At 44.7% G+C, this 22,126-nt stretch overlaps 1 protein-coding gene across 2 annotated transcripts in view; it reads left to right on the forward strand.

Annotated features, from left to right (window-relative positions):
• ZNF365 (zinc finger protein 365) overlaps nucleotides 1-14,172 on the forward strand; it is a 41,156-nt gene extending 26,984 nt beyond the window's left edge. The window contains exons 4-5 of one of the 2 annotated variants that reach the window (XM_090057580.1): nucleotides 5,933-5,974; nucleotides 11,172-11,346. In XM_090057580.1, the coding sequence (XP_089913706.1) occupies nucleotides 5,933-5,974; nucleotides 11,172-11,201 (72 nt within the window). In that variant the 3' untranslated portion in view covers nucleotides 11,202-11,346. Of the gene's footprint in view, nucleotides 1-5,932; nucleotides 5,975-11,171 lie in introns of both variants that reach the window. The other variant, XM_090057579.1, reaches the window with a different exon arrangement.
• Nucleotides 14,173-22,126: the final 7,954 nt, after the last annotated feature.

A 22,126-nucleotide genomic window follows, 5' to 3' on the forward strand; every position in this document is an offset into this window, starting at 1 on the left:
TAAATGCTACTGGCTGTTAGTGTTCATGGATATTGAGAAGTGTAGCATCGTATCAAACACCATCCTAGAGAGTCTACAGACAAAAGGACATGACCAAAGACTCATAGTCCCATTGTGAACTGAGAAACTATAAAAAGGCTAAGGCCCAGGAAACTGGTGAAATGCTACCTGGGTTATATAACCAACCAGAAGGGTGTTTTCCTGCAGTTTTCTTTAGCTGTAGTCCTATACAGGCCTCAAACCACAAAGCATTGTTCTGTATATAGAGTTTAAATGGATGGAAAGGAAAGCAGAATTAATGGAACTTTTTGTTATTCTCTGTGATTTTTAAATTTAAGTCTGTGGGGATTTTTTGTCTTAAAATCCTTGCCAAACAGAATGAGGGTTTTGGGTTTTCTTTTGCCTGCAGTTTGAGTGGACATAATCTGAAATTATTTGCCAACAGGTCAGGAAGAGTGTATACCTGAGTAAATATGTTAGTCCTCTGTGCTGCCAGAGAACCTGAAGACCCAGTCCTTACTGAAACCAAACTCCCCTCGACTTGAAGGAGTCATGCCTGAGTAAGGATTGCAAGTCAGGGCTCAAAGTAACTGCATAGAGGACTATCAGAGGGAGAACAATGGGTGTAACAGAACAGCCCTGTTAAATGACTGAAATCTGATTATTAGATTTCATTAAAAAACACTTCCACTGCACCAGGTCAGATACTTGCCCTGGTAAAGTTTGTTTGCATCCCCAGGGTGCAAAACAGCCTCAATCAGCTACCTAGGAATTACCCTGAAGTAGGGAAATCCCTGTCTGATTTTGAGTTGGCTACATAGGTAACCCCCAATGAAGAGAAGATAGACAGGTGGTCCATGCTTTGAGAATTCCATAATACAAAATGAACCCTTGAGAAATTGCAGCCAGACAGCTTGTAACAGCTTTGAGGCTGCCATTTTGCCAAAAACTAAACCAGTTGCACCTGGGATTTTGGAAGGAAGGATGAAAGAGGAAGAAGTGGTAAAATCAAGTGTTGTTCCCTTCCTTCCATACACTGAATGCTACTCAAGGCAAGCTAAGAACCTAAGCCAGAGATCTTAATTGTCTTAATTGTTCCTGTAAATGAAGTATATTTTGGCAAAAGTAAAGACTGTAAGGGAAAATTTATTTAATGCAGTTTACTCTTGCACTATAGCTTATTAATTATCTTGAACACAATAATTACCTTTACTGTATCTACACTGTTTAATCCAATGTAAAGTAGCTACATTCAGCCCACACTATTCTTCTTTAGCAATTTACTTTGATTATAGTTACAATAAGAAATTGAAAAAAAAAATCTTACCCATGAGTTTAAAAAAAGATTTAATAAGTTGAAAGCATAATCAGTATAATCAGCAGTAAAAAGGCAAAGAACTTTTCCTCCTAATATTTCTACCAGTAAACAAAGAGAAAGAAATAAAGTTTTCTACATACATTGCATATGTAAAATTGTTGTTATTAGCTGTCTTCATCGTATCTCCATTTCAACCTTTCTATCTGGTCTGTTCCAAATATTCTCCACAGGCCACTGCTTCTAGCATTGGTGTTGCCAGATCCTGTGGGGTGCACTGTGGTGCTACAGGGCATCTCAGGAGATGACCCATGGTTTGCTTCTCCTGACAAACACATTGGTCGGTTGCATAGAGGCCCTGTGATTTCATGACAAAGTTGCATCTGCCGAGACCCACTCTCAATCTGTTCATGCTTTGCCACATGTGCCAATTGTCTTTGCCATGTGTGCCATTTGTAATTGGAGCCAGATTCTAACTCCTCACTGGGGGGGGTTTCCTCATTGCCTCCATTCAACAGGAGTGGGTTTTAGATAGCTTGTTATAATTCTGTTTGTATCAATTAAGGCAGTGTCAATATGGGTACTGTGACTTGAGAGTCCTCAGGTGGTGCAGGCACATTCAGCCATAGAGAAAAAAAGTGCTAAGGCAGTAGTACATAGAATGGATACATGTGCTTCTCACTTGAAATTTGTGAGCTTTTGCAGAATGTTGTTTCATATGTTGATGTTGGCTTTGGTATTTAATATGTGCTTTTTGTAAGTGTTCAATCTAGTGTTACCCCTAAGCAGACCGGGTGTTTCTGATGTTCAAGACTCTGGTCACCGCAGGTGACATTCAAGTGTTGTTCCACATCCCATTTGCTTAGATGCAAAGAACAGATTTGGGTTCTGCTAGGTTTCAGTTTCAGGAAATTATTTAAATAATAATCTGATATCTTGTTCAGTGCCTTCTCCTGGATCTTCTCTGTGTCCTCAAAATTCTTCTGCTGTGTGGTAATGTGGAGGTTGTCAACATAAATGAAACACTGGCATTTAGCAGGAAGTGTCTGACCGTGTAGATGTTGAATAAAACTGGGGCGAGCACACTGCCTTATGGTAAGCTTTTCTTTTGAGAGTGTCACAGAGCACTTAGGCGCCCTGCTCCTTTTAGAGAGGGGAAACTGCTAGGAAAGAGCCCTAGCAGTGAGTGAGGAGCCTGTTGCAGAGCACTCAGGTGCCTTGTGCCTAAGAGCAGAAAACAGCTCAGGAGAGACCCCTAGTGGCAAGAAGGGGGAGGCCCAGCTGCCAGTTACCAGGGCACCCAGAGTAACAGGTGCTGGTTGCCAGGACAACCACTGGGGAGCCAGCTAACAGGAAGGGGCAGGGCCTGACCCATATAAGCCCAGGCAGTTTCCCTCTGGCGGCCAAGGGAGGAGGAGCTCGGCTAGTGCAGACAGAGGGGAGAACCCTGACTGCGTGAGCAGCTCCAGGTCGCTGCTGGGGGTTGGAGTGTTTTCCTGGTAGGGATTGAATGTTGTTTGGCCAGATGGTCTAGCCTTTTATATTATAGCCCAGGGGTTTTGTGTTTTTGTGTTCGCTGTTTTGAACCGGAGGACCGGATGAGGCTATTAGGGGTTGGAAGAGGCCTCATAGGGGCTCCACAGTAGCGTGGGGATCCTGGCACCAGACAGGTCACAGCATTTGGGGTGTATTGACCCCAGCCCCAGAGCAAGGGGGAGCAGTGAGAAGCCCCAGAGCAAGAGGGGGCAGTGAGGAGCCTGGAGAGAGGGCCACAAGGAGTGAGGAGCCCCAGAGCAAGGGGGCAGTGCGATGCCCCAGAGCAAGGGAGCAGTGCAATGCCCCAGAGTGAGGGAGCATTGTGAAACCCCAGAGTGAGGGGGCCAGTGAGGAGCTCAGAGAGAGGGCCACGAAGAGTGAGAAGCCCCAGGGCAAGGGAGCAGTGAGAAGCCCCAGGGCAAGGGGAGGCAGTGAGAAGCCCCAAGGAGGTAAAGGAGAGGGCCAAGTCACAACAAGGCCCAGGTCAAAACCACGTCAGTACCATTTGCGAGGCTTGGGCTGCAGTGTAGGGGAGGAAAAGGAGCTGCAGATAGCGCCCCCTGGCACCGGGGCACATAAAGTGGGCAGCCTCCCCCTAATTACATCAATCAATCAATTAAGATCAAGGCATGGCAGACGAGTAAGCAGGCGGTTGGCCCATAACAGGAGGGTGGTGTCCCCAGTAGAAAGGCTCCAGTATCGATACTCCTGTCACAGAGCTCCAGCTGCCAGTTGCCAGGGCAACCAAATTTAGCTGGTGACCTACACCTGCCAGTGGTCAGCTGACTGGAAGAGGCAGGGCCTGGTTCACATTTAAACTCTCAGGCTGGCAGTTCCCCCCTAGCAACCAAGAGAGAAGGAGCTCTGCCAGAGCAAACAGAGGGGAGAAGCCTGACTGCATGAGCAGCTCCTGATTGCTGTTATGGGGTGGAGAATTCCCTAGTAGGGACTGAATGATGTTTAGCTGGATGGCTTAGATTTTATGTTGTAGCCCAGGGGCTTGTGTTTTGTGTTTGCTGGTTAGAACCAGAGGTTTGGGTGAGGCTATCAGGGGTTGGAGGAGGCCTCATAGGGGAGCCACAGCTAGGTGGAGACCCCAGCCCCAGAGGGGGGGGGCAGCGAGAAGCCCCAGAGAGGGGGGGGCAGCGAGAAGCCCCAGAGAGGGGGGGCAGCGAGAAGCCCCTGGTGGAGGCAGCGAGAGGCCCCAGAGAGGGGAGGCAGCTTTGATGAACTCCCAGTGAGGCACCCAGTAAAGCACAGCCACAGAGAGCCCAGGGAGGGCAAGGGGGCCAGAATAGAGTAAGGCCCAGACTAAATGATGTGAGTACCATCTGCAAGGCTTGGGCTGCAGTGTAGGGGAGGAAAGGAGCCACAGATAGTGCCCCCTTGCATTGGGCCGGTAAAATGGGCAGTTCCCACTTAATTAACATCTTTTAATTAATCAATTAACAACAAGGCATGGCAAGCGATAAGGCAAGCAGTTGGCCCATAACAGGTGGGCGGGGTCACCGGTGGACAAACCCCAAAAGGGGCACACCTGTCACAGAGCACCACCTACTTTTCTGGCCATTTATTTACATGTAGAAGCGCCTGTTCTCCATGAGGCTACAGATGGTCTGGCTTAGATGTGAGTTGTTAGTCATAAAGTAGTTTGTGGATCATGATGCAGTGTTACAGTATCATATGCAGCAGATAGGTCAACCAGATCTGCTCCGGTGATCAACTTCTGTTAGAAACCATCTTCGATATGTTGTGTGAGGTTTAGTAGTTGGCCTGTTGCTGTTAGTAAGTATTTTTAAAACATTCTTTCACTGGCCCTTTATTTAAAATTTTAGTTTAAAAATGTGAGTGACTGACCTAAAGTAGACAGCTGGAAGGTAATGTCATAACGTCAAGATAACTAGATTGGGAAGATACAGAACCACATCTCAACTTTGCCAAAGTAAATTTTCCATAGAAATGTGCTATGATATAACTATAGTTTCTATAGCACTGATTCTCAACCAGGGTGCTGGGACACCTTGGGGTACCACCAGATCTTTTTAAGAGTGCCGAGAGCTGTGAGCAGATAAGTGAGGTGCAAGATAAACAGATAAACTGAACAGATAAAAGCAGGCTCAGGTTTGTCCCTGCCTGGATGATCCCCATGTCCACTGCCAGGCCCCTCTGCAAGGAAACAAGCTATAGCTTTTGAAACTGAAGGCCACTGAATTCACAAAAAGTTATGGAGGGTTACGAAGTCCACTGAGGGATGCCTTGAGTCCAGAAAGGTTGAGCACCACTGGACTAGGCAAAAGAACACTTCTGAAATTATATAGTGTATCCCTCATAACCCCTTAGTATTCAATTCTCTCACATTTTTATTCTCTTATTCCTGTTTTCAGTAATATATCAATTTTGCCTTGTTCTGAGACTTAGTCATGGACTTATACGTTCTCATTTGATATCTTCTCTGAATAAATATTTCCTTTTATACCTTTTCCCCTCTTTTGTTTATTTTTGTTGCCCTTGTTTCAATTTAAAATTGCTTCCTCTCATTTATAACAGTTAGCTGATCTACCTCTGCATTTTTCTGTCCTCAAGTATTGTAATGGAAGGACAGTCTGACACAAAATGACCATATGACTCAAAAGAAATATTCTTTGAAAAAGAAACCTTTCATTTGTTTCCAAACAAATATGGTCGAGCTATGACAAACTTCAGAGTTCTTAGGAACTTGTTTTCTTTCCCTACAAACACTGGGCCACCTCATGTGACATCTTAGTTGAATTTATTGCATGTGGGCTAGGAAGCAGCAAGTTTCCATGCAGGAAGTGCAAGAGTAATTTCTCTCCTTTCCCTTCACCCCCTAAAATAGGCAAGGTATTCTGTCTTCTAAATACACAGATAACCTGACCTCTATTTCAATCTAAAGAACTCATTTGTAGCAGGATTTAATTTACATGGGTGCTGAGTTTTTTTGTAGGTTCAGAGGTAGATGCACATACATTTTATAGATATAAAATAATTTATGAGACAGTGGATAACTGACATTTAGCAAGTTTGTATTAATGTGAATAATATATTTTTGTTTTGTTCCAGCTTACAGACTTCTCATTAAATAAGAAACCCAGATGCCTGTATGTATGTTATTTCATTTTTCTTGTATTTGAATATTTTAACATGCTTGCATTTCTGCTTTTGTTGTCTAAGCTTTATCCTGAGCCTATTACTCTGATATCCATGGTCTTTGGATGAAGTCCTGTATTTTGATATTATATATATTTTATTTAATGTAACAAAGGAAATCCAGATGTTTTACAAAATGAAAAATTAAACAATATGTTCCTAAAGAAATAGATTCCTTTGGTGTAAAATAAATTACCGCTTCCTGATTGACCACACAAGGTACTCACAAAGTCTGATAAACCGGTATTTGAATCTAGGCAATAAACATATGCTGAGTTCCAGATGAAAATGTCTTTAACATTCTGTTATGAACATCCTCGAGGGAGTTCTATACATGCCATTTCCCATGTAAAAGGAACATTGTCAACTTAAAACCACATATAAACAACTACACGCCCTGATCAACAAGATCAACAATGTGTCATTACAAATATCTTAAAGTATCAAAACAGTGTAAAAGTGTAGCTTAATCTCACATTGTTTTGGGGCTTTGTTGTTGGGTTGTTGTTGTGTTATTTTGGCGGGGAGTTACATTTTTAAACTTGAATAATCCCTTTTGTGTCTTCCAGGTAGGCATTGTGGGAATAGTTATTTAACCCTGTTGGAGTTTGTGCCTTTAAAAAGAAAAAAAATCTGTCTAATCAGTTGTTAAAAATCACTAAATAGTCCTCTCCTGGATTATGGTCTAAAAGAGCATGTTTGCATAAATATAAACTTTAACTTATGGTTCACCTGACAGTCTCTCTCATTTTCAGTTTTCTATAACGATTAAAGTGATTGGAAATAGGGAAAAAAATAAATAAACATGATTGGCCAGATTCATTACTGGGCTGTATGAATGTAACTGCTGAAGTCAGTGGAGTTGCAAGCACTTATGCCTGCATTAAACTAGGCCCAATATATCTTATTTCTGCAATCATGCATACTTTACTGAAATCACATATGGATAAGTGATGTGGAAATGGAAAATTGAAGAGGCATTTGGCAGGACATGGCTCTTTTCACTGACATGAACTGGTTTAAATCTAGTGCAATATGATGAAATTCAGAAATTGCCTCCATCTGCTGGGAAATTAAAATGTCTCGGAGGTCTGCATCTGACTTCTTATTAGACAGGTGTCCCAAGAAAACTATCGGAACTGGTGCATCCTTGCAGACTGAATCAACAGACAGACTGAAGTACATGTAGAGTGCATTCCTATAAAACAGACTTAAAGCAGTGTGGAGAAGCTTCTGCTGCTGTTGGATGAAAAGAAAATCTGTTTTGAAAGCATTAAATTAGCTTAATTTGTAAAGTCATGGCACATTTAAACAGGGTTACCACATCAGTTGAGTTGCCATGCTGAGGCTGTGTATAAGTGTAACCCAAATATATTTACAGTTTAATGCAACTTCAACAACAACATAATGTTCCACATTTCTGTAGGTTTTAATTTAAATATATATTTTGGGTAATCAGTTGGCTTCACAAGAGAACCAGGTTTGAATCCTACCACCACTCTAAAGTGATGATCCTCAGTTGGCATTAGTTACACCCACTGGGATTATGACTGCTGATACTAGGTGAGGATTTAACACCTGATCTAAAAGTGCACTGATATTGAAAAGGCTAAAATGAGAATAACATTTCTTATAAATTATCTAAATGTATCTTTCCTAGAACAACTTTTTCTGTATTACTTCAACATCTAGCTGTGTAAATTAGTTCATAAAAGTAGATAAACTCATTTAACATGTTTAAAAGATATTTTAACTTCTACCAGCAACTCCTTGGTGGATCTTCAGCTAATGTATAATTCCATTGATGTTGGCAGAACTATACCGGTTTATATCAGCTGAGGACATGTTTCTGGTCTCTCATTTTATCCATTGTTCTCACCACTTATTTGATCACCAACTTGTGGCAAGTGGGCACAGCTTGCTGGGTACAGTAACCTCTGTTCATATCTCTTGCTTCAGAGGGAGGAGGAGGTGTCCATTTTAGAAATGTGTTCTTAAGGTATTCCTTATAGAAACTAAGGTATTTCTTTTCTCGTTCAGGGGACACCTGCATGAAATCGTCCAGAGTAATCAATAAAAGACAACTATTAAGAATGAAAAATAGAATTAAAATCAAAGAAACTATTTGCTAATATAACTACAATCTAAGCAAGGCAGGCATCCTCAGTTTAGGTACTTACAACCCTTAAAGGCAATCTCCTCTCTGACCAATCAGCTTCTTGTACTGATTGAATAGTAACTCTACTGTAAGCACAGATGTCCATTATCAGTATCATGTCCAGGCCTGCGTGCATGCTGCAGAACTCTTAATCCAGGGTTTCTACCTGGTTTTCCAAACTAGTTTTTTTTCCCAGTTTCCTACACACACAAGAAAGTGTGGGCTTAATAGCCACTTAGAAGTGGCCTATTGAGGATGCAGAGGCCTTCAACAATGCTTAACAGGTAACTTTCAAAGACTTAAGAACCCAGTTAGATAACACACTTTAAAGAGGCCAGGCTGCATATTTCTCCCAAATCAATTTCATATGCAAATCCAAAAATGTTAAAAAGTAATTAATTAGGTCTTTGAAAACCATGAGACTATTCTGAAGAACCATGAGATTTTTAAAATGTAAAAAAGTTGTGTTTCTTTTGTTTGCTTTTGAATGTGGTTGCCAGGGCGCAGTTTGGTTACCTTTGCAAAAAGTCTCTATGTAACCCTGCAGGCTAGAAATGTGTTTCAAAATGAAAGCTGAGATTGTCACAATCACTTGCTTCCAGGAGGCAGAGTAAAACCACATCATAAGACTTGTGCTCAAATTGTGAAGCATTGGATTTTCTGTATTTTGCTTCACAATAGGCAAGACTAGCATTTTCTTATATTCTGTTGTTATTAAATTAGGGTCCAGACATTGTGTCACATTCCCATTTAATTGAAATGTTATCTTTAATAACATTATTTGGTACAGTAATAAATTAACTGGAATTACATGTTGGGATAGTCCTGTAGCTATCTTGTCTTGAGAATAAATTTTTTAATTTCTTCATGATAGTTAATAAGTACAGAGTAACATATCTTTTAACTTCAGTAGTTAACTGGTTGCAATATATAGTTCCATCTGTGTAAGCTCTTAAACCAAGAGTCCCAATAGTGTAAGGGCAAGCTGTCACACTAAACAAACTTTAAAGGAAAAGAGGATTATTTCTACAGATTTATTTTATTGGTAGTTTTCTGTGCCCTGCTTGCTATCATAGACTTTTAAATTGAATCCCATTGTGCATTCCTTTTGGGAGCAGATCTCGCATCAAATGAAATATTGGGACACATTAAAAGATGAAATATTTGCAGCTAATGATCTAAAAACTGAAATTCACACATGAAAAGTGCAACCTGCGCTATGGAATGTTAATTAAGTTGGCAATGTAGCTTTGAATTCTATGGATGTGGTGGTTTGAATTTTGTGCACTTGAAGAATTGCAGCTTTTTAAAAATGGGATCTATTAAATATGCAATACCATTTAAGTCCCTGTACAAGTAGTACTACAAATATGCTATGAGAATTCCAGAAACAATAAGATATGGAAAATAGTAGCCTACTGGGAATCCTTAAACAGATAAATTTGTATGTCAAACCAGCTGTTCTTTGCTTTATTTGTAGTATTTGGGTAGATGTGCTGGTGCCTTAGATTAATAGTATTGATTTTAATATTACAAATAACTGCTTTTATGCTATAAATAATTGCTATAAAACATTTCAAGGTGATGTAAAAAGGAAATAGTCAAAACTGTATTTAACTAAAACTTGGAAGTCTTGTATTTTCAGTTCAAGTTAAAATTTCAAGTTAGACAGCAAGATTCTGTTCTCGGTTACACTGGTGTCAGTCTGAAATAATATCACTCAAGTCAATCAGTTTCAATAAGGTCACCCCAAACACGGACATGTTTTCATTTCTGGCTGAAACTCTTATGGTTTCATTGTAACAAAGGTCTACATTAGTGAGCACCACAGTAAAAATATGGCTGGTCCTCGCCACAAATGTAACATACACTGAAGCAGATGTAACATAGCCACCTTACAGTGTGCCAGTAGGGACAAACCAGTAGGCGTGCACCCAGCACCATAACATGGTGGTTATATAACACCTACATAGGATAATATGGAGCAGCTGTGCTTCACTGTGGTGCTCCTTAAAGCAGACTTTTTATGGTGCAGACATATTTTTCCCATACCAATCTCTCTCCTCTCATCTCAACTTTCAGAACATAAATTAACTCCAAAGCATAATTTCAAAACTAACATTTCTCTCAATGGTCAGCTAGTCAGGAGCCGAGGTACTTGAATTTCACTGCAGGCTATCTGCCAGTTTGAAAGTAAAAGGCAGACTGTGGTGTTACAACAACCAGAGAGCTCAGTTTCAATACCAGAATCCCAGGATCCTCTCTCCACTGCTGCAGCATTAAATGCCATTGTTTTCAAAGCAAGGTGAAATATACCCTTTGCAGAGACCCAGCATTCTTCTTCTGCATTGTATCATTCCTTTAAACTTCAAATCAAGGCATGCCTTGTTCAGCAAGGTGGCAAATTTCACCTTAAATCGGTGATTTTCAACTGGGGTGCCATAACACTATGAGATACCACTAGAGCCTTTGAAGGCTGCTGAGAGGTGTGAGAAGATAAGCAGATAAGTGTCCCTGCCTGGTCAGTTCCCCACACCCACTGTCTGGTCCCTCTGTAAAGAGGTAAGCATTTGGGTTCTACTCAATTCACAGAAATTTATAGAGGAGTGCCTCCAATCCAGCGAGGAGTGTTATGCGCCCAAAAAGGTTGACAATCATTGCCTTAAGTGAATCAACCAACACTGTGGCATGTTCATCGACAGTACGTGACGATACTTTCACGTCAATGAAAGTATGCAATGATGCACGTACACTTCTTCTGTTAAAGAAATTAACATTTATTTCTTATTTGCGTGGGATAATGACCATTCTGCTTGCAATTCTGCTTCCTATTTACAGTTGTTACATGACGTCCTTCAGTGCAAAAGAACAGTAGCTCTAAGAATGCTATTTTTACCACCCAAAAATAGATCGATGCTGTACAACCTCTTAGAAAATCAGACCATTTGATGCATATACAAAACAAGGCTGATTTTTTTATTATTATTATTTCAGAAGCCGAGGAAGTCAGCACACTTCATATAATGTCCCTGAAACAAAGCCTCATTCCCTTCAAAAAGGTAGAATGGTCCTGAAGAAACCCAAGGATGACAGGAACAGCATCCAGCCCATTAAAATTGTGTATGAAGCTGGTGATGGTTCAAGAGAATTATGGAGGCCACAGAGAAAAGGCGAACCAGTGAGTGCTGCTAGAAAAGTGAATGCAAAATCCAAGACGGGCAAAAAAAGCAAACAGCTATAGTAAGAGTTAATATTATGTAATGCCGTAGGAGTTAGGCTTCAACAAAACAGATATTGAATAAAGTCTGTTAGATGAGCTTTGTACTTTTTCATATTCACTTAGTCATCACACATTAATTACATATATATAATATATAAAGAATGAAATATTTATTTAGTAACTTCAGTTTTGGCTCAGTAAAAGAAGTTACATTTATTTATTTCAGTTAACATTTGTTTTTCCTATTTATGTACTTATTTATTGCAAAAGTCTATTTAAAATGACTATAGTACCTTGCTGTACACTACTATGGATGTATGTTTTATAACCAGAGATTTTAGTGGCAGCATGTGGCTTAATAATCTATTTTTCTATTTTATGTTTTTGCTTAAGTTTCGAAGAATCCACTTAATCGGCACGCTAATATTCAGTCTTAATTAGAGTGATTGCCAGGGAACCGGTTCAATGACTAAATACTCTGTATATACAAACATAGGTGTGAAAAGTCTACATTAGTGCTGTCCTCAAGATTGTTCAGAGCAGTAGCTTGGCATTTGCAATCCTGAATTTTCTGTTGTACACCCTTGTTGGGAATATTTCATGGTAGTCCCATTTTTTATTTTATCAGCTAAACAAATTGGTCTTCTGAGGGCCAAACTCTCTGCTCATATTACTTGATGCAGTTTCACTGTCTTCAATACTGCTTTGAAATGTTCTTCACTTTATATTTTTCAGTACTGTTATAACAACTCTTGCCATAACAGATCAGCAGAAATAGAACCTGGGATCTAATACCTAAAACCATAAGCTGCTGGGTAGCATTAATAGATTCTTCACCTCTGTGGACCAGCAACTTTAGGGGGAGATAATTTACCCTACAAACCAGCAACTTGAGCAGAAGATGTTCCACTATATGCCAGCATGTTCAAATCCTGTGCTTGTTTTTAGACAAGTAATACCTGCCAGCACAGTGTCTGGAATAAGTCTGTCTTAACTGGGGTGATAATTTAGGCTCCAGTCCTTCATAGTTTCATATATAATGAATAAAGTTTAAAAATGGTAACTGTCCTATGGATTTCAAGTGAACATATCAGAGCACTGTGTGCAGCTAGAAAAGGGTGTGGGATTGGGACTTCATGGAATGTCTGTTTCCTTTGGTTTGTGCCAGTTAAAATGGGTTCCAATTTGTCACGTTTGTCAGACTGAATTTTCTGTGTTACTCAGACTACGTATACTTTTAGTAATGTTAATCTTTACATCGTGTTTACAAATATTTACATCCTGTTGATATAACAAAAACAGTTTTCTCAAGAAAAAGAAGGAATAGATGAGTCAAGTCTGTGTAATTTATTTTTCAAATATTCATAAGAAATGTAAATTGTCCTTGTGGAAGGTGGTTTTTACAGTATGTGTATAAAGATTTTGTGGGAAATGTTTCTTGTTTTTATAATTATGACTATAATCTAAATTAAGTGATTATTTAAAAGAAAATATAACACTGTCACTATTTCTTGCAATAAGCACTGGATTTGCAGTATATTTAAAATAAAAAGTAACCAATAAGCATATAAACAGGTAACAACAAATGTCATACATCCCAGAAGGCGTCATAATGAAGAATGAAAATATGAAGTCCTTGCTTTTATTCTGAATGTTGTATAAGAAATAATCTTATGTTTAGTTAAACATCCGCAACACTGCTTCAACTGAAATTAACAGCTTAAAAACAATTCAGGTATTTAATTTTTAATGAAGTTAAAGTTTGTTTTGACATTTCATTGTCAGATTGGACAGTATGTCATAATAGACGGGTAGAAAGGATTTGTTAATTGTATTGAATATTCTTTTTGTCAGTTAATATAGGATAAGAACTTATTTTGCAATCCAGATGGCATAAATGTATTTTAATCTTCCTATTGCTTCCCACAGTTGGCTTTTTTAACATAAATGAAAAAAAATACAGATAATACAGAGTGATCTTTAAAAACAACTTAAGTAATACATTAACTTATTTCTTTAAGTCAGAAGTGAAGTAACCTTTATATTTTCAAATATATTGCCTACTCTTTTTGATAAGGAGTTAAGTGCAACTATTCAGACTTCATGAATAAGATGCTTACTCTCTATTTTATTTTAGTCATCTCAAAGTGATCGTTTAAATAATCTGTATTTCTTTTTTAATGGAATGGTCTCTATCCTCCCATATCCTAAGTTATTGAAGTTATTTGCTGCAAGAATGTCAAGTTCATCAGTTACAAAGCAGTTGGAATGTACTGTTATCCCAGAAAAACATTTTACGAATATAAAAACTAATAATAAAGATATATTTCTCAGTTACTGTGTTAATGAGCTATGTAATACAATGCTAGAAATATTTTTCCAATAATTAGTCTGACAAACGTGGGTCCTAACCTTCTAATAAAATTATTTTTTCTTTGAAAAGAAATAGTTCTTTTGACAGATAAAAGCATATTTGGGAGCATAAAACTTTGGGAGAAGCTGATATGAAATATTGAAGGAAACCAGAAACTTCTGATATCTTCAACTCTGAATGTTATTAACTAGTTACTCTACAAATCAAATGGTTCCTGCTATGGAATTTCATGTAATTCTATGGATTTGATTTTAGATGAATGTTGAATCATCTATATCCACCAGAGACACAGGATATCAATCATATTCATCATTTTATGGTACTGTTAACATTATTAAAAATAGCTACGTTGAAAAAAAACAAGAAAAATTCTCTTATGCAGTAAGTGCAATGTATTTGTATTTTGGTTGTGATTTTTGCCTGTTCTATATTTTGGAAAGTAAAAATTGTAGATTTACAAATACTTTTTTTATATAGAAAAAAATATCTGAAGCTAAGAACTCTTAGACGGGGAACTTGAAGGGCCTGTCCAGATGAACAAGCGTGTACCTGTTGCAGCCTCTCAATGCAGTTTGAGATGGCACAAGAGGCATGCTGGGAATGAAGAAATGTTCTCCGTGCTGCATATTTGCAGTGCCAACTCTAATTTTGATACCAGGAAATCCAGGTATCCAAAAAAAAAAAAAAGAAACCCACCCTGAAAAAAAGCCTCACACTCAGCACCTGGAGGCTGAGTCTATGGCTACCTTGTGCCCCTCCTGTCCTAATACACTGCCTCAGTGTTCTGGGGAAAATAGGGACAGGGCATGACTGCAGCGGTGGATTGACCTAGTTGCTGTCCCAGGTAAGTAGGAATTGTGGAGAAAGGGTGGAGAGGATTGTGGGGGTGGGGGTAGGGAACTGCTTGAGAGGGGTGGGTTCCCCCACATGGCGCACAGTGCTCCACACACCTTTGGGTTGGGCTGGCTTCATGCAGGCAGGACCCAGCCCAGTGCAAGGGTGCATGGCCCCTCCGTGTGGTGCCAGGATCTCAGGTGACAACAGGACTGGCTCAGTTCTGGCCAAGGGTGTGCATGAGTGGGTTGAGGTGGTGCAGCGCCATATCACACAGGCGGTGCTGGGTTGGGGCTCTGCCAGTAGCCCTGACGGCTGCTGCAGCTGCTGCTGCTGCTTCAGGGTGGGCTGTGTGCTATGCAGATGGACCCACCCTTCCTGAGCAGTCCCACCCCCCCACACATAGTCCCACCCAACAAATCCACCGACAAACCCCACACCTCCCAAACTCCTGTGCAAGCCCCATACCACCCACAAACCCCACAGCCAACCCCCATACCCCTTCCCCCCAAACCCCGCATCCTCCCACAGAGCTTATGCCAGCATGCCCAGCTGCCAAATGGGATGTGGTGGGACCTTCAGCCCTTCCCCATACCCACACTGTAGCAGGGCACTAAGATGCCTGCTACTTTTGGAGCAGTGAGGAAGGAGCCCAGGTACAGGTTGCTAGGGCAACCGGAGGGAGCGTCAGTTAGTGGTCAGCTGACTGGAAGGGGCAGGGCCTGGTTCCTATATAAATCCCAGGCCTGAGGCCAGGAGGGGAGTTCCCTGCTAGCAGCCAAGGGGGAAGGAGCTCTGCCTGAGTGAGCAGGTAGAAGCCTAAACATCTGAGCAACGTGATACTGGTGAGAGATGGAGAACCCTTGGGGTGGCACAAATGTTGTCATAGCCAGCTGGCTCGAGCTTATGTTATAGCCCAGGGGCGTGTGTTTTGTTTGCTGTTAGACCGGTGGCTTGGGTGAAGCTATAAGGAGATGGAGGAGGCCTCATACGGGACTCATGGTAGAGTGGCGACCCCAGCCCCAGAGAGGGGGGCAGCAATTGGGAAGACCTGGGTGGGCAGCGACCGCCAAATGCCAGTAAAGGGCAGCATTGGGAGTGTGCTGACGCTGAGTGCCAGATAAGGCGCAGCATTGGGAGTGTGCCGACCCCAAGCATCAGAAAGGGCATAGCCAGGGGAGTGTGCTGACCCCATATGCCCAGTAAGGTGCCGAGTGAGGCAAGGCTGTGGAAAGCCAGAGCGCCAGTGGGGCGTAGTGTGAGACAGGGCTGTGGAGATCCCATGCACCAGTGAGGCACAGAGCAAGACAAGACACAGAGTGAGACAGGGCTGTGGAGAACCAGAATGCCAGTGAGGCACACAGCAAGACAAGGCTGTGGAAAGCCCAGGTGCCAGTGAGGCACAGAGCAAGACAGGGCTGCTGAGAGCCCCAGTAACAGTGAGACATTGAGTAAGACCGAACAATGTCCATTACATCTGCGAGGCTTGGGGCGTGGTAAACAGGTGGTTGGAGCCATGCATAGCCCATAAGGCTGGGGGGACACAGAAACACCTAATATAGAATGAACTAGTGTACAGCAGGAAACCGTGGCCAAAAGAACGGAAAGGCAGCCTCCCTATAATACATATATAACATCAAAGACATGGTAGACGAGAATGGAGGATGCCCTTTATGCAACTTGGCACAGTAAGGGAGCTCTAGAAGACAGCACGGCGACCCCTAGGACATGCATCCTGTTACACACACCAATGCTGAAACATGCAGCCCCAGCCTTGGACGGGGATTCCTAGTTTCAGGAACCACTGTGGGGGTGATGGGCGGGGTGAAGGTGGCAGCAGGGGTGTTTGTGTGTGAGAGAGAGAGAGATGGGAGTAGGGGCTGTGGGAGTGCTCCAGATAGGAGAGGCTGCTAGAGCCAGGCTTAGTGCTCCCCTGCCCCCATGGACAACTGGTGCTTCTTGAGTCAGCAACAGTGGGGGGTACCCCTTGACCAATCTCACTGACTAGCTGTGGGGTGTGTTCCCCTGTGGCCAATCTCACTCATCAGAAAGCAACTACGCCACTTCCATAAGTCCCGCACATGCACCCCCTAATCATTGCTGCCTGCCCCCCCTAGAGCAGTCTGTGCAGGGGGAACCTGGCCTAGAAAAGAAGGGGTTTACTCAGCCCAGTCCCTGAGCCCCAGTTGAGGGCTTCCCAGGAATGTGATGGGGATCACTGGGGCCTGGGCACGGGCACAAGGAGCATGACACCAAGGGCTTGCACTGCTTGAAACCACAAAGCAGCGGGTGGAGCAGCTACAGCTGGATTCGTGTCCTGGTGCTGGGATGGAGCTGCTGCCAGGAAGGAGCTAGTGAGGACAGGGAGGGGTTATGGGTCAGGAGTGAGGGCCACTTGTGGGGGCTTAGTTGGGAGTGAAGGGCAGAGGCAGGACACCAGCATATCAGTGTGGCTCAGCACCCCATATCCCAGTGAATGAAGAGGGCATAAAAATATCTGATATTTTTATGATAAAAAAAAGCAAATGCCAAAGGTATTTAGAACTCATTTTATTATGATGACAGAGGCACTACAGGCTTCCCAACTGCTGGGCTTTCAATTTGGAATGCTTCCAAATTGCTTTAGAAGTGTAAATGCATCAATAAAAAGTTCCCCAACTGATATCTCCATATGTAGTGGTGTTTCATTTTAATAGCAGAAGAACATGGATTATGGGTATTTTAATGAGGGGATTTGAGTTTCTTATCAGAGAATTTGCAATTTTTAAACACTAGGATCTCTGCTGGTGAGGCAAGTGGCAAGACACAGGCAGAGGAGTCTGCCCAGGACAAGCACCAGGGACCCAACTGGAGGGTAAATGAGGAAGCTGGCCTCCTGGCCATTTGGGGCCAAGAGGACACTCTTCCACAGTTCAAAGTGGGCCGCTAAAATGAGCACATCTTCTGGACAATAGCTGCCCAGATGGCGGAGTGGGTGCACCAGAAGACATGACAGCAGTGCTATCCAAAGGCCAACTTTCAGCCACTGCCCACTGGCAGCTGGCCCAGAGGTGTAGGAGGTTCTGCCGCAGTGCCTGTACCACAATCTGGGTGGCCATGCAGTCCCCACCTGGGTCTGGCAGACAATCAGCCATGGGGCCACAGGTTCAAGAGGGCAGGTGCTATTGCAGGTGGCAGCAAGTCACAGCCAGGGAGTAGCCCCCACTGCCAGACTGCTGCAGTAGTTAGAGTTTGCAGGAAACACTCCAAGTTAGGGCTGCTTCAGCATTCCAGCTGGCATAAAGGGTACTGTCCCCAGATACCAACTGGCTGGACCTCAGAAGCTCCTGTCTATTTGTGTTACCCAAATGCCATGGGCTCAAGGCCCACCCAACTAATTAGTGCCCCCATGGTGTGGGGCCAGTGAATCAATAACACAACTAATACCTTGGGACAACTAAAGCAAAAACAGGATAGGAGTGATGTGGGGGGTCAAAGGTTCAAAATGTGAAAAGTGCTCCAGAGGGGGAAAATGAGTAGAGCTCCCTGGGGCCAAACCCACCAGCCCTCAAAGACATCCAAGGAGCTGGTGGACACTGCCCACTGGTGCTCTATCCAGAAAAGTGCACGGACAAATGAAAGGCAAGTGGACCCACAGTCTCCAGGCACCTTCCTGGCCAGAGCCTCCTTCCTGGTTAAGTATAGGGCCCACATGGCCAGGGCCAGGAGGAGGTGGACCAGGAGGTCCCCGGTCATGGGGCCAAAAATGGCCAAAAATGAAAAGGTGGTGGGGTGAAATTCAAACAGAACCTCAAGAGAAGGTTCTGGAGGTGAAGGTGAAGGGGGCTGCAGCCTGGCACATTTGTGGATCATGTGCGCCAGGGTCTCCCTCTGCCCATAGAAAGGGCAAGAGACTGGGTTGTCCATGAAGCTCACCACATACACACCTGTGGTGACAGCTTCACGCAGAAGCCGCCAGCTGAGATCCCCAGTGGCTCGAGGAATGAGGGTGGAGTACAGACTCAGTCACGGGGGTGCCCCAACCATGCCCCTGCTGAACAGGTCCCACCACTTGGTGTCTGGATGGGACACAAGAGTGGCATGATGGATTGTGTGGTGCATGTGTGTGTAGAGGTGGCAGTGATGGATGGTAGAAAAGCGGAGCAATCTGGTGTCCTCTAGCCAGCTCACAAGGTGGAGCATGGAGCATGGAGCACTGTGAGGCCAGGAGAGGTACTGGCTCCACGACAAAATTTGGTGGGCTGGAGGACAGGGAGGGGGGCAGGGACTGCCACCACACAGGATCCGTTCAACAAAGGCAAGGGCATTGAAAGGTAAAGCAGATTTCAGCTCTGAACCAGATAGCAGGTCACACATGTTGAGGGTAGACCCATGTACCAGGCCAATGCAGCAGGGTCCACCCACTCCTGTCTATCATAGTCCAGGAGGTCTCTGATATGGGGTGACACCAGCGAGGATCAACCTCTGTCACAACCAGGGCACCTCTGCTGTCAGTACCCCGAGCTGGGAGTTCCAGAGGAGGGGCTACAAGAAAGGTTGGCAGCCTGGGTGACTGTTGCAGGGGACCTGGAGGCAGAGACCAGCCTCCAGGCCCAGAGGAGCTCCTAGTACAAATCTAGCAGCCTTCACAGGTCCTGCAGGGAGAAGCTCTTCAGGTCAAGGACCTGCCAGTTATATTGGAGCCCCCAGAAGTGGCAGAGGAAGGCATGCCCCAGGTGGCCCCATGTCATTGGTGAAGGCAGCGGGGTCAGCAGGGTGACAGGCATGCCAGACATCCACCAGGGAGTAGTCCATCAGGATATCTCCGAGGTCACCCATGGTGGCCTGGTTCTGCTCTCTGCCTGACCGGTTTTGCATGTCTAGGTTGACCCAGTTGACCCGGGCAGAGGAGGTTGCTGAGTACAATGCCTGGCAGGCCTCCACCTGAGTCCTGGAGCACAAGAAGTAGGTTGTCAGCATATGCTGACATAACCAGCTGCATGGCCAGCTCCCAGAGCAGCAATCCCATCACCTGCTTCTGCAGGAGAACAAGGAAGAGCTCCAGGACCAAGGCGTACAGCTGGCCTGACAGTGAGCAGCCTTGACACACCCCTCTCCTGAATGGGATAGGCTCCATCAGGGTCCAGTTGAGCTTGACAAAACACTCTGCAGAGGCGCACAGTACCTGGAGAGCCTGCACGAAGTGGGGCCCAAAGTCAAAGGCTTGCAGCATGCCCATGAAGTACCCGTGATCCACTCTGTCAAACGCCTTTTCCTGGTCCAGGGATAGAGGGTAAAAGACAGGCCCTCCTGGCACGCTAGCTCCAGGAGGTCCCAAACCAGGTACAGGTTATTGAAGATGGAACATCTGGGCACCATGTACATCTGGTCTGGATGGATCACCTCCATCAGCATGGGCCACAGGCACAGCAAGATGGCCTTCGCTGTCACCTTGTAGTCCGTGCAGAAGAAGGACATGGGACACCAGTTCCTCAGGTTGTGGGGCTCCCCCTTCTTTGGCAGGAGAGTCAGCCTGGCCCTCCAGCACAACAGGGGGAGTTCCCCACTTCCCTCGGATTTGGCCCAGACTGAGGCAAGGTCCAGGCAGAGGACGTCCCACCTTGTTGCCAGGCATCAGGCAGAGAGCGGCCAAAAACTCAGCCAGAGTGAGATAAGCCTCCACCTGGTCCCAGTCACACACACTGACCTGCGGGAGTCCCTCCAACAGGGTCTGAAAAGCTTTGGCATCAGTTTCATTGAGGCAGAAGAGCTCTTCATAGAAGGCCTGCACACACTGGCGCATCTCACCTGGATCCGTGAGGGGGGTTTCATCACCCACCAAAAGGCAAGTACTTCTTGGCCCCCTGACTCCTCCCCAGGGCATAGAAGAAGCAGGAGTTGTGGTCCATCTCCCAAAGGAACTGGATGAGCGAGCAGACAAACGCACTGCTGGCACAGTGGTGATCCAGAGCATGAACCTCATCCCGCCTCTCCCAACACTCTCTGCAAAGGGGCGGGTTGGTTGAGCTGGTGGCCAGGCACCTCTCCAGCTCTAGCACTACCTACTCAAGCTGTTCCCAAACCACCTCCCTCTGCTGGCTGTGCTCCCAAATGTAGCCGTGGCAAAAAAGCCAGATGTGCACCTTCCCTACATCCCACCATCTCTGAGCCAAAGGGAAAGCTGTCCATTGCTCCTACCAGGCCATCCAAAACTCCTAGAAGGCCTCCCTGAAGCCCACATCCTCCAGCAGACTGGCATTGAAATGCCAGTAGGCCGACCCCAGACACCCAGGCCCTAGTGTGGCCTGGGCCCAGACAAAGTGGTGGTCACTGAAAGGGGTCAGCCAGATGCCGAGGAGTGAGCCCAAGCAAAGTGTGGCAAGGAGATATAAACTTGATCCAACCAGGAGTGGCATACCTGCTCCGCTCCCACCCTCACACAGGTGACAGCAGGGGGGTCAATAGGGTGACAGGCACGCCAGGCATCCACCAGCAAGTAGTCCATCAAGATCTCCCTGAGGATGCCCACAGCAGTCTAGTTCCACTTCCTGCCTGATCTGTCTTGCATGTCTAGGGTGATGTTAAATTCCCCACCAAAGACCAGGCACTCGCGAGGGATGAGGGTGCCGATGTATGTGGTCTCCTGGTGGAAAATATCCACCAACTCTGGGTCCCTCATGGGGCATACATGTTCAGAAGGTTCAGGACCACCCTCTGCACCTGGACCCAGAGATGCAGCAGCTGGTCCAAAAGCACCCCAATGTCCTGGAGAAACCCTGGCTGATGGCCTGAGGAAAACAAGGTGACCACCCTGCAAGAGGTAGCCAAGAGGTGACTAAAAAAGACCCTGCCCCCCACTCCAGCATCAATTAGGCTCACCAGCTGGAGTTGTTGGGGTTTGGTGCAAGAATACCATGAGGTACCCTCTCTTGTGAAGGAAGGAGAGCACCTGGCATCTCTGGAGACCCTTGCTACAGCTGTGGACATTGAGGGTCATGATCTTAAATGACCTCATGGCTGGGATGGTGGAGTAGGTGGTTCAGCAGGGGCCTCATGCATCTCAATGCCCAGTGTGGGGCCCGCTGGCTTGTGTAACACTCTCCCATACATATAGAGAGCGTCTATGAAACTGCGGGCCCGCCTATAGTTCCAGGCATTGCAGCTTTTGGGCCCCTTGCCTTCCCCCACCAGCACCCTCACAGTGGCAAGGATGCTGTCAAAATTTCCCCAGCAGTCCAAGGCAAACTGTGCCTTGCTGGAGGACTGGCAGGTGTAGTCATGGTCAAGAAATACAAGTAGTTCACCCCTGGGGACCACTGAAACTGAGAGGTCTGCAAGCTCCATGGAGCTTGCTGGATCTCAGGCATCCTTCTCCTGGTCCTAAGGCCTTTGCACCCAGAAAGGACCTGCACCCACTCAAGCATGGGGTGGTCCTCATGTAGACAGGCTTCAGTAGGAGATGGTGAGAGTTCCGGGGCTGGGGCAGCTATGATGGGGGCATAACTAGGGGCAAGGGGGCCCTGCTCCCTCTCTCCCCTTGGT

The sequence above is a fragment of the Crocodylus siamensis genome, chromosome 7 (genome assembly GCF_052110815.1).
Source record: "Crocodylus siamensis isolate JL-2025a chromosome 7, ASM5211081v1, whole genome shotgun sequence".
Lineage (NCBI taxonomy): Eukaryota > Metazoa > Chordata > Crocodylia > Crocodylidae > Crocodylus > Crocodylus siamensis.